Raw genomic sequence first — 12,449 nt, 5'->3', positions numbered from 1 at the left:
CATTAGCCAGATCATAACCACACACACACACACACACACACACACACATACGAGGCAGGAGAACGAAGCTGGTTTCCGTGTGTAAATAAACACGAGGCATGTTGCGTTCTGTCGTAATGCTTGTCAAATGCTGATGTGAAACAGAGGGACAAATCTGCAAAGTTTGATTGGAGCCACTGAGCCGTGAAAGTGTTGAACCGTGACAGGCTGGTGTGACCCTGAATCAGCGCTTTACACTCGTTCTCTGCTGAGTGTGTTTGTGCGGACAGTAAAATGCTTGCCGGGGTTTCCATACTATTAAAAAAGTCCTTTGAAAGCTTTTCTCAAAAAATAATTACTGAGAGAAAGGTATAACTGGCAGAAAGAGGGATATTTGGATGAAATCGTTTCTAATAGAACACAATCTTGATTTATCACCAAACAAACACACTAGTGTTGAACAGATTCTGTACTACAGAATAATACAGTATTGTGTGCGTAGTACAAATGCATTTCTGTTCAAGTTTGGGGTCACTTATACAGCAAGGATGCATTACATTGATTACAAGTGACAGTAAAGACTTACATTATTAAAAAAGATAAAGGCTGTTCTTTTGAACTTTCTATTAATCAAAGAATTCTGGAAAAAATGCCACAGTTTTCACAAAAATATATGAAGCAGCATAACTGTTTAATATATTGATAATAAGAAATGTGTCTCGTCAAACTTTTTGTTCAAAATAAAATAAAAAAACTGCTTTTTATTGATAAATATAATTTTCTTGTAACAATGTGTGTTACAAAGGATTTCTACTATTTTAACTCTCTATTTGTCAGAGAATCCTGAAATAAAAAATGGGTATTATGGTTTCCATAAAAATAGTTGTTTCAACTGTTGTGTTTCTTCAACAGAAAACCAGCAAATTAGAAGTGACACTGAAGACTGGAGTAATGATACTGGAAATTCAGCTTTCCATCACAGGAATAAATTACATTTTCATTTTAAAATAACTTTTATAATATATTTTAAATTGCAATAATATTTATATTGTGACGAGTGTCTCTGGGCTCATCAGCGTCGCCCTGGCAACCAACACGCTACACCTGCACGTCCTCATCACAGGCCGATCACTCCCAGCTGCCGCTCGTCAACACAGAGCTTAAGAAGCCAGCACCGCTCTCACTCAGGCAGACTAACGTCTCATGCAGATCGCTCTGGTACTAACGTTCCCTCTCTTTGTTAACAGAAGACAGCGAGTGACCAACGGCCGCAGCACGCACGCCTGGACGCCTCTTCACGGACACCGTAGAAACACCAGGCACGATCGCACCGAGCACCCCTGCTTTTCCCCACCACCTTCACTTCAAAGGATTAATAAAATCCACCCTCCGGGGCCATTGCACTGAGCTACCTTGTTGTGTGTTTTCTCACCCGTGACAATATATATAATATTACTGTATTTGGTGAGCAGAAACCCCCAACATGTGTATATATATATGTATATACTATAACATCTCTCTTTGAAAAGTTCGCTTTTCGTCAGAAAAAACACTAATAATTTCCTGCTGTCATGCTGAACGGATCTTTAAGGACACCAAATTGAGCTCAAAAAATGACTCCATGAAAGCAGATTTAGTGGTCAGTTTCCACAAAAATATGAAGCAGCAATAATATTTTTGACAGATCGAAAGTTCAAAAGGATAGCATTTATTTGAAATAGAATTTTATTGTAACAATGTGCAAGGTTTGCTGTAACTTTTGATCCATTTAATGCATCCTTGCGGAATAAAAGTATACATTTCTTTGTAATAAAAATCGTACTGACCCCAAACCTTTGAACGGTATTGTTTGCGTGTGTGTGTGTGTGTGTGTGGGAGATATATGATGGCACCTGCGGCACAGTATTTGTCCTCTGTGATCTGGTCAAGGCGTCCCAGCAGCGCGTCGATGTTGGACTTGATCTGCGTCAGTTCTGATTTGATAGCTTGCAGCTCTGTAGATTTCACTGCTTACACAAGAATAACAAGCGCACACAATGTTTTAGTTTTGATAAATCAGGTTTATATATTGCCATAAAACCAAAAACAGAAATAAAAGCAGTGCACTGGTATTCTGACTCCCAAGACAAAAGTTTTTTCTGCTGCTATATTGAAACATCCTAAATCCTAAACCTGACATGTTAATCGGTCAAACGGTTCAAAGGCCGGTTCAAGAGTTTATCCAGTCCATAAGTCATCTCAGTGCACTGGCCCTGAAGAAGAAGATCTTGAGTTGTCACGCAATGGAATCAAGATACAATGCTGGCATTCTGACCATGAACTCACTTAAAATACCAGTTGAACTCACACTTGTGTTTGACAGAGCTGTTGGGAAGGAGAGTGGATCTGGTCAGGAGCTTGACAGGTAATGACTTCACCCTGCGGACAACAGGCACTGCCACACGGGGGCGCTTTACTGGGACGGCTCTGGGCACTGGTGAAACTCTGCCTCGGTACTCAAACAGTCTGGAGACAAGAGTCAGATACTAACTACTACATGCAACTATTACAATCTATGAGCATATATGGGTCATGTTGTACTTGTGAAGTTTTTTTTTTTAAGCCAATTCATTAAAAAAAGGTTTACTGTGTTCAAGAAATCGTAACAACAAAAACACCCCCCATTTTTAATTTACATATGTGAGCTTGTTGATGACAGATAAAAAAACAAAACAAAAAACTGACAATCCAACACATGTATCATTAAAGTTCGCCTGTAAAGCACTGCATTATTCCAATTATTTCACCATTGGAATTCATATTATTGGACAAATAATGAAAAAAAATTGTTTTGCGCCTATCTTGTTAAATTCAAAAGGTTTGGGGGTCAGTGCAAAACAAATTGCAACATTTTCTTCCATATTTTCATGTTGTCATACAGTAGATATAAAAACCATAACATTTTTTGTTAAAATTAATTCCAAAAATTCAGCATTTTGTCAGAATAGGAAAGTTCTAGTAAATGTATATTATATACAAATACATACATACATACATATGCATGTGTGTGTGTGTGTGTGTGTGTGTGTGTACACTTGAATATCATAATAATTCATTATAATTGCATATATCAAAGTACTATGGTATTATATAGTGTTCTCATCATTAAACTAAAGCTAAACTAATTTAAAATGTATAATTTTTGGGGTAATTGAAATAAAGCTGAACTAAAACAAAATATAAATATTTGATGGAAAACTTCAACTTAAACAAATTAGAAATGTTGCCTTTGCAACTAACTGAAATAATTAAGTTGAAGTACAAAAGTCACTAAAACAGAAATAGAAATAAAACTAAGAACTAAGAAAAACTAAGAAAAAGGACAAAAGGACAAAACTTGAAGATATTACCTGTAAAATAGAAAGCTAAATCAAAATATGAATAAATACTAAAATAATATCTAAATAATTTTTGGTTGTTTGTTAAATGTTGTTAAAATATGCCTAGATAGAAGTTTATCCTTACATTGTTTTGGGGAAAGTAAAAGCAAAGTGATCTTTGAGCAGAGCGTGTTTGAAGAGAATATCTGCTTTCATCATCATCATGGACTCTTCATGAACAGAAGGAGCATCTCGCATATACTGACAGTGTTTGTCTTTGCATTGTGGCCAAATTAGCCGAAATGAGGCCAAAAGTGAATCCAATTACTATCAAGCATGAAGGAGGTGATGTGGTGAGAATAAAGTGGGAGAAGATACTTTTGCCTTCAAAGAGCAGAACGTCTGCTGCCCAGACAGGAACCTAAAAGCAACCAGCTGGCCTCCCACATGCAATCTATGCAGCTTTATTGACTGATCCGCAATCCAAGAGATTAAATTATTGGATGCGTTTGCTGAAAAATATCGGCTGCAGTCAGTGTCGCCCTGAGACAGCTGTAAGTCAGGGAGCAGAGATCACAAGAGAGATATCAATAAACATGTCAGCTCATCATATGGACGCAATATCCCTTACATCTGCAAACAAGTACATCCAGCTGAGTCTCTCAGCAGGGTTTCCATAGCTACCGAAAAGGGACGCTGGCCAACCGTGCGCTCGCCAAGCCTAAAGTTTGCTTAACGGGTCGTGGAGGGAGTTCTTGTGAAATGCATATTTTTCCTCAGTCTGTCTTTCTTTCTGCAGCTTACAGCTGTGTGTGAGTGTTTTTACGAGTTCCTTTAGATTCAGCCAAGTTGACATGAGAAAATGTATTATGACAGGAAGAGCCGTGCAAGGGAGAGACCTCTGTGCTAGACATCATTATAAGTCACTGGGTTACTGCACTAAAAATGGCTGCACATAAAGCCTGGCTGCAGAGCTGAGAGTTCAGGTCAGTCTTTTAGCGTGAGCAAAACGTGCTTTTTGCACTCAATCAATCAGGCATTTGAGTAAATGGAATGAGTTATTGTACTAGAGAATCTTTTTGGTTACGCCCACTGAGCGGCAGCATGTTTTTAGCGTAAAGGCCGTCAAAAACACGCAAAACATTGAAACCGGGAAGAGCTTTGAGATTGACTGAACAAATATATTCCAAGAAATCTGAGGAATATTTTACAGACTGCAGAAAGCTACAGAAAAGTGAAGCAATCGCTGCAATTCACAGAAACTAAAAACTGGACTCCAGCTGCGAAACGTGGATTTGCAGTTATCATTTTGTCAATATATTGAATTTTGGGGTAAAATCATACCCTATATATTGTATTGTTATATATTGTATTGACAACTCTATTTACCATCTTACTGTATATTCTGTATAATATTGGATGTTTTTAAACACTGACAAAAAAAGTTTTAGGGCTGGACGATGTGATGTTATATATCACATTAATATAAGTTGTAGATTACCTTTCAACAAAAGCATTTGTGCAAAATCAGGGACTCACCTGTCATAGAAGTCATCTCTGTAGTAATCATAGTCAAAATCATAACCACTGCAGGGATTAAAGACACAAAAGGCATCATTTTTAATATAAGTAATTTACAGGACACAAAAAGTGAAGGAAATACATTTTTAACATAAAAGGGAGACTTGAAGCAACTAGTCATTTTCAACTTAGATACTATGAAGTCTTCACTTGATATAAAGCTATTAAATATTTTCACCATTATTGAAACTGAAAAAGATACACATTATGTGTCACACTATATGGGGCAAGTTGTCACAATACTAACACATGTTAGAACGATTTATATACTTTTATTTGAAATGCTAAATGCTAAAATCTAAAATAAAAAGCAGTAAAACAGTACTGTCCAAGTGTTTCTAATTGAATGTATTTTGAAATGTGATTTATTCCTGTGATGAATTTTCAGCATTCAGTGTCACATGATCCTTCAGAAATCATTCTTATATGCTGATTTGCTGCTCAAGAAACATTACTTATTATAATCAATGTTGAAAACAGTTGCTTAATATATTTGTGAAGGCCGTGATACATTTTTTTCAGGATTCTTCGATGAATATAAAGTTAAAAAGAACAGTGTTTTTTTTAAATGGAGATATTGTGTAATATTTTAATCTTTACTGTCACTTTTGATCAATATAATGTGTCCTTACAGAATAAAAGTAAATCTCTCTCTCGCAAAAAAAACAACAACTTCCTGACACTAAACTTTTAACGGTAGTGTATGTATATTTAAAAAGTAAACTATTCAAAAACAAATATGAAACATAAATCATGAAAACTGGAAAAGGTAAGGTCTTTTCACCAACAAACTGTGATTAATGAAATGCATTAAACACATGACAAGTTGCCCCGGTCTCTCCTATACAGTTTCTGAATGTGTTTATGTGTGGTTTGTTGCCAGATATGTTGTTGAGTTGGTTAATAATACATACTGTAATATTATATCAAATGTTCTGCTATCACCTGTATAGTGTTGCTGCGGTCCTCTTTAGTCCTTTAGGCCTGTTGGGTTTGGGTTCACCTGCCATGTTAATATCTGTGAACATAAGCGGAAAACACACTTTCAGTCTAAAGTATCTATAATCGTCTCAAGAAATGCAGATTTGAAAAACGAATGATATGAAATGATCACTGAGCAGACATACATAATCAAACAATGACAGATGGCAGAAGCCTTTCAAAATGACATCTGCAGCTATTTGATAATTGCAAGTTACCGGGGCACTTGGGGCTGTTATCTAATGACTCTGTAATTATCACGGTGCACTGACATCACGGACACTTGTCATTAAGTGGGAGTGCTCTGATTTGCATAACCACATGCTCGTCGTGTCCACCAGAGGGCACTCCACACACACTCAACTGGCCTGGAGTGATCACGTCTCCGGCCACACTTCAGCCTCCTTGGCTTCCACTTTATAACAGCAATGACAGGATGAGAAGCAGAAAGAGAATAATGGATCGCTGCCTCTGAAGCTATGGAAGACATGGCTCTGTCACCCGATTTCATATTTCGAGCACTCAAGTGAATGCAGAAGTGAGGTCTGAGACAGCAAGAGGTGCTTGTGTTTGAGGGAGAGCTGTCAGCTGCAGCTCTGATTGGCCAGTGGAGAACGAGTGGGGCCGTGTGAGTGACAGGTCACCGGGGCTGTCAAGCGGAAGCCAAAGGCTCCGTGGAGCGAGAAACAGCAGCTAATCTGACCGCCCAAAAAAACATGTATGTCATCAAGCAGCTGCGGAGGGCTGGAGGGCAAAAGAGAGACGGAGAAACAAAGATTGGAACAGAAGGAGACAGAGATCGAACTAAACAGACGGGATTGAGCAGGGACAAGAGAGAGATAGAGACGTGGAAGAAGGAAGCGAGCAAATGAACAACTGTCTGATGTCCTCAGCGTGACACGAACACCTGCCGCCGACACACCTGTCCTGTTCCTCATTTATCTGAGGGGGGCGGGGTCAGTCCATCGGTTGCCTGGATACCAGCACAGCTGAGAAACCAATCAGTGTCTAGAGGTCACCTCGTAGAGGACACGCCATTACCGGCTGGCATGATGAGGCTTAAAACTACTTGATAACTGAAATAGCACTGTGATAAATAATATGACCCCCCATTGACTGCGCGTAATTCATTTGAAGGGTGGCACACGCGGAAGACACAGATATAGATTTCCCAGAATCTAGTAGGCTAAGTATGTACTGTAGGAATTGTTTATTGTCTGTAATGGGTTGCTCCAAACACTGAGGCTATGTTTAAAACGTACTGCAATACGACTCTTACTATTTCCAGTGGTATAATAGCGTATAATGTTGTTCTGTATGGAAACATGTCAAGTGTAGCCTAGCAAAGCATACTGTACGGAATACTTTATCCCACAATGCAATGCGCACTCAACTTTCCATCCCCAGAGTGACGATTTAACTCTAATATCAGTTGATTATTTACATCTCCTTCTGGACTTGATATTTGATCAGACTGCTGTTTAATAAATATTTCTATCTAAATATTGTTTTAAATAAATAAATAAATACATTTATTATTTTTATTAATGCTTAATTGGGTTTTTATTATCAGTAGTAGTAGCAAAGTTATGCTTTAGTATGTAAATATAACAAGAAAAAATATTAATATTATGTTTCTTCAATATAACTAGCCTACTGTTTTAAAGCTACACTGTGTATGAATTACTCCCATCTACTCCTTTCTAGCCCCTCCCATTCCGAGGGCGTTTTAACTCTTACGGTGGCTGTACTATTTCAAATCTGCCGGCAGTCGCGAGTAATCTCCCGCTCGCATTCGTCACGGTGCCACTGAGTGTAAAAACGCGAAAGGCGAAGCTTGAATTTCCAGGTATGTCCCTCTTTGGCTAATGTATTTTCAAGATTGAGGCGCAACATGGCTTCCGCCATTCGAGCAGCTCACCCGTATGAATTATAAATGGCAGATTTACGTTTACGAGAATACTTGATTAGTTGTCAGAAGTAATTATACATTAATGAGCACATATTTTGAAAGAACAAAGTGTTTTTTGCTAAGAATCCACTTAAAAAATTACACAGGGTAGCTTGAAATATTTATCATTGCATACATATTTCACATACAATAAAAAATAGTAGACCGTATCCATTAACCAGCTATTATTCCATTTCAAACAAATCCACACCGGCATAGTGTATGCTTAAGTATTTCTCTCTTGTAAGTGCCCCACTTTTAAAATAATAATCAATACAAGCATTCAACAACTACATGGAAAAGTGCAATGCAAACTCAGAATTGATGGAGGTCAAGTTCCCTGAGAATGATGCTGTCCATTGGCCACCTTATAGCCTAATGTTGATCTACTTGCAGTGCACTACATTGACCTCCCTCTGACCCTCCACAGTGATGGCCACAGGAAACTGTCATCAATAGATATTAATCTTAACCGCTTCAGTGTCATGGGGCTCGCTCTTGGCAGCAGTCATAGGGCATGCTAACCAAACACTACAGGGTGCTTAAAAAGTCAGCTTGCTCCGACAGCAAATGCTGTGCACTTTTTTTAACCTCGGAGAGATGTCATTCAAACGGTATATATAACTAGGGTTACCAAACAAACGTCCTCTTTTGCCCGGACATGTCCACTTTTTACGTACTGTCCGGGGTCGTCCGTTTTTTTTTATTTTATAAATATGAACATGTCCGGTTTTCACAGTTTTTCATGTGAAAGCCTCATTGGTCTGTCACTGCTCGTCAATGTCAGAATATTTGAAATGACCAATCAAATCAAAGTAGGCGGACTTTATGTTCACAGAATTTTAGCAGCGTGACTCGACGCTTCAGTTTACGTGCGAGATAAGATGTAAGTAGCTAACAGCGTAAAAAAAAAAAAAAACCCAAATGTAAATTCACAGATGATTTATAGAGAAAATTCCTGTGTTTTCGCTTCGGTCGTGATCCTTGTAAAGCAGAATGCATGACCTGCAAAGCTGGCACGTTCGTGTCAGTGTCAAATAAAGGTGCTAGCGACCTAGAAGCCCACATAAGGAAAGTATAGGCAACAAGAGAACATCAGGAGGATTGAAATAGTTTTTTACTGAAATAGTGTAGTAGATTTTTTATTCTATTTTAACCTACGGCCATGAAAAGAAATAGTGTCATGTAAAAGGTGTTAAAAGCTAAACTATTTAAAAAAATATATATATTATTCTATTGTTGCGGGCCAAACATTGAATTGAAAGGATGTATTACTTTATGTATTAAAGTACAATAACATAGTTGCAAGGTTGTGAATGAATGTGTCAAGTATTTTTTGTTGCATTCACCCCCAACCACGCCCCCACCCCTTAACCACGTCCCCGTCCTCTTTTCTGAAAACTAAAATATGGTCACCCTAAACTAGGGTAACCAGACGTCCCATTTTTCAGCTTTTATATTTTTGTCCCTTATTTCATCTTTCCTAAACGTTCTTTATTTTTGACTGATAGAGCGAGTAGTTATCTTGTGTCACATAAGAATAGCCTAATCAAAGATAGCCAATAACGTCATAGTATATTTTGTAGAACAAATCAATCCTCCAATCACAATTCTCTATCGATTAACTTGCATTTAGTGAAGGCAGGATCCGGCGTCGTCAGTGTCAGTTACAGAAAGTGCGAACGAGATCAATTCGGACGCGAAGACGCTGTAATACTCGTTATTGCACGGAAAAAAAAACATCAGAAGGTATGTATAAAGAAACAGTATACACTGAAACGTGGACAGCCGACCCAATGCAACAGTATTTAAATATAAAATGACTCAGTATTTAAATTAAATTACTCAGTATTTAAATATATAATTACACATAACAATGACCCCTTAAAATAAAGTGTAACCGCGTTCGGTTTAGGGTTAGTTACTTGTAATTATGCATAATTTACTGTTATTTAACTACGTCACCTTTTAAAATAACTTTAGTGACCAAAATAAACAAACAACAAAATGGAAGTAAAGCGGCAGCCCCTCATGAACGTCTGCACATATCAAACAAAACAAAACAACATAACTGTCTCAAAGCTGGTCCTCCCTTGTCCTTCACTGTCATCGCTCCTCCTGTTATCCTCTGAGACCGGAGGAGTTAATGAGCTCATTAACACTCGCACCATCGGCCTTCCTCTATTTCCACAGCTCTCGACCCCGACCCGCTCTGCCCTGCTTGCCACAAAGTCCATTTTCCTAGGCCAGACATTATTTTTGGCCACTACTCTAGCTAACATTATTGTCATGTGTAGATACGTGTGTGGATATATGAGGGTGCCTGTCCGTCCCGTATACCACTCTGAGAAATCTGATCACCCTAGATAACACACCCATACAGTATACTAGCAGATCAATTTTATTGTCCGACTCACCGAGGGTCTGTCCAGCAAGCACACGTCCATTTTCTCCAATAACTGCTCCACGAGCGTGTCTCTCATTGGCGTATTGAATGAAGGCGTAGCCTTTGTGAACCGAGCAGCCCAAAACTCTGCCATATTTGGAGAAGATCGTCTCTACGTCGCTCTTTTTCACCACCGCTGTGTTCAGGTTGCCAATAAACACACGTGAGTTGATCGATTTGGGGTCATTTTTGTTGGTAATGTTGCTCGTCTGGACTTTCAGGGACATCTTGGTTAAAATGTGAACAGCAGTCTGGGGAAGAAACAGATCATAAAAGTTTAGACCAACAGCTGTACAATTAGGTTCATTTTGCATACTGTAAAATGAATAAACCATATTCATGACTGGAACATACAGCACATAAAGCTATTTTTTGTAGATTTCTTAGGAAAGATGACTTGAAAATCAAGAAACGAGTGGTGTTACAATTACATTTGTGGTGGTTAAACTTTCATTAAATGTGTAAAATCAAAGAAATAATAAATAAATAAGAGAAAAACAAATAGTTCAACTTTCAACAATTATTATTAATCATTAAAAACATGTATTATTAGTATTTATTATGTATAAAATTAATGATAATTAATAATTATTATTTTAAACATATTTTAAAACATTTTATTATTATCATCATCATCATTATAAAATAATAACCCATATTAGTTAAAATAATATTAACATTATTATTATTAGCAGCAGTAGCAATAATAATAATAGTAATTAAAAATAAATAAATAAAATATTTTAAAAAATACTCTCGTTACAGGCCCATCCATAGAGAGCCATAATAGATAGGCCAATATCTGGGGCTGTAAAGGTGCTGACTGTGCCTGTGAGCAAACATGAATCATGCTGATCATGGACACGCCCTGACCTATATATCGCTTAATTAATGAAGAAGTGATCAAAGCTCTCCTGACACCAGCACAGCACATCAGATGTACATTTCTCATGGGTGAGACTGGCTACACCCTACGCAGTGAAACAAGACAGGACAGTAATTAGCTCACTGATCAAAGTGTTAATGATAGGCCATAAGAAAGAACAATCACACATGATATCTCTGTAGTATCTCAGTTGTTTCTCCTAGACTGCAATGGGATTCAACTGAGAGCAAAGGGAACTTTTGCTTAATCTCCTCTAAAGTTTCAAAAGATATCTCAAAAATGACTCCATTTACTGTACAAGCACCATCATAATGCGGTTATAATGAGATTTAGGTAATATTACGATTAAACTTTACCTTATGTAAACACAATACTTAGATCAAATCGATGCAATTAAGCTCTTAGGGCCCTATTTTAACGATCTAAGCACATGGTCTAAAGCGCAGGGCGCAAGTTCACTCAGGGCGGGTCCGAATCCACTTTTGCTAGTTTAACGATGGGAAAAATGGTTGGCGTGCCAGACGCATGGTCTAAAAGTGTTGTCCCTATTCTCTTGAGTAATGGGTGTGTTTTGGGATTTACTTGCGTTAAACCAATCAGAGTCTCATCTCTAATTTCCTTTAAATGCCAGTTGCGCTTGCACTATGGCGGATTCGCTATTTACATGACGGAATTTGATAGTAGAAAGACGAACGCGTCTCCAGAGAGGAAACGGATCTGCTCGTGTGCGAGGTAAAAGTGCAGCAAGCAGACCATCTACGGGACAAGCCGGATTCCACCATATCTTTATGTACACAATAATAATCTTTTACATTGTAATCCTTTTATTTTTAATATTTGTGGCACATTTGTGTTTGTGTGCTGCTGTGCGTCCCTGTGTGAGTAATAAGCAGATTGTATGCGCGTTGTGGACCTGCCTAGGCGCACATTTAATGCGCTCTTTAAATAACAAAAAAAATATTGCACCATTGACTTTAGACCAGGTTTCAGTTGGTCAATAGCGCAGTCTATTTCTGTTGCCTTAAATTAGCAATGCGCCAACAATGCACCTGAACACACCTCGTTTTCAGACCAGCACCCCCATGGGCGCACAAATTGACGCAAATGCATTTGCTACAGTATTTAAACAACGTGGCGCAGGACGTGAAAATTATAACAACGGTGGTACTTGATTCGGAACAAAAACATTACGATTTTGAAAAAAGGAATCTCATTATGAAGGACCACCCCTAAACCCGCCACTGAGATTTAGCCACCAATTTAGCA

The 12,449-nt window shown here is 38.1% G+C and overlaps 1 protein-coding gene across 18 annotated transcripts in view; it reads right to left on the bottom strand.

Annotated features, from left to right (window-relative positions):
- raly (RALY heterogeneous nuclear ribonucleoprotein) overlaps window positions 1-12,449 on the bottom strand; it is a 152,483-nt gene that overhangs the window by 7,443 nt on the left and 132,591 nt on the right. For 16 of the 18 annotated variants that reach the window (XR_013799514.1, XR_013799516.1, XR_013799517.1 and 13 more), the window contains 5 exons: window positions 10,269-10,548; window positions 5,865-5,937; window positions 4,878-4,925; window positions 2,327-2,484; window positions 1,872-1,985 (listed from right to left, as the gene is read on the bottom strand). Coding sequence is in view for 12 of the 18 variants with exons in the window: in XM_079628138.1 (XP_079484264.1) it covers window positions 1,872-1,985; window positions 2,327-2,484; window positions 4,878-4,925; window positions 5,865-5,937; window positions 10,269-10,548 (673 nt within the window). In the remaining 6 variants the exon portion in view is untranslated. Of the gene's footprint in view, window positions 1-1,871; window positions 1,986-2,304; window positions 2,485-4,877; window positions 4,926-5,864; window positions 5,938-10,268; window positions 10,549-12,449 lie in introns of all 18 variants that reach the window. The other 2 variants (XR_013799515.1, XM_079628146.1) reach the window with 1 other exon arrangement.

This window comes from Phoxinus phoxinus (genome assembly GCF_949152265.1).
Source record: "Phoxinus phoxinus genome assembly, chromosome: 11".
NCBI lineage: Eukaryota > Metazoa > Chordata > Actinopteri > Cypriniformes > Leuciscidae > Phoxinus > Phoxinus phoxinus.
The sequence above is the reverse complement of the archived record's forward strand: the minus strand, read 5'-3'. Positions and strand labels throughout refer to the sequence as shown.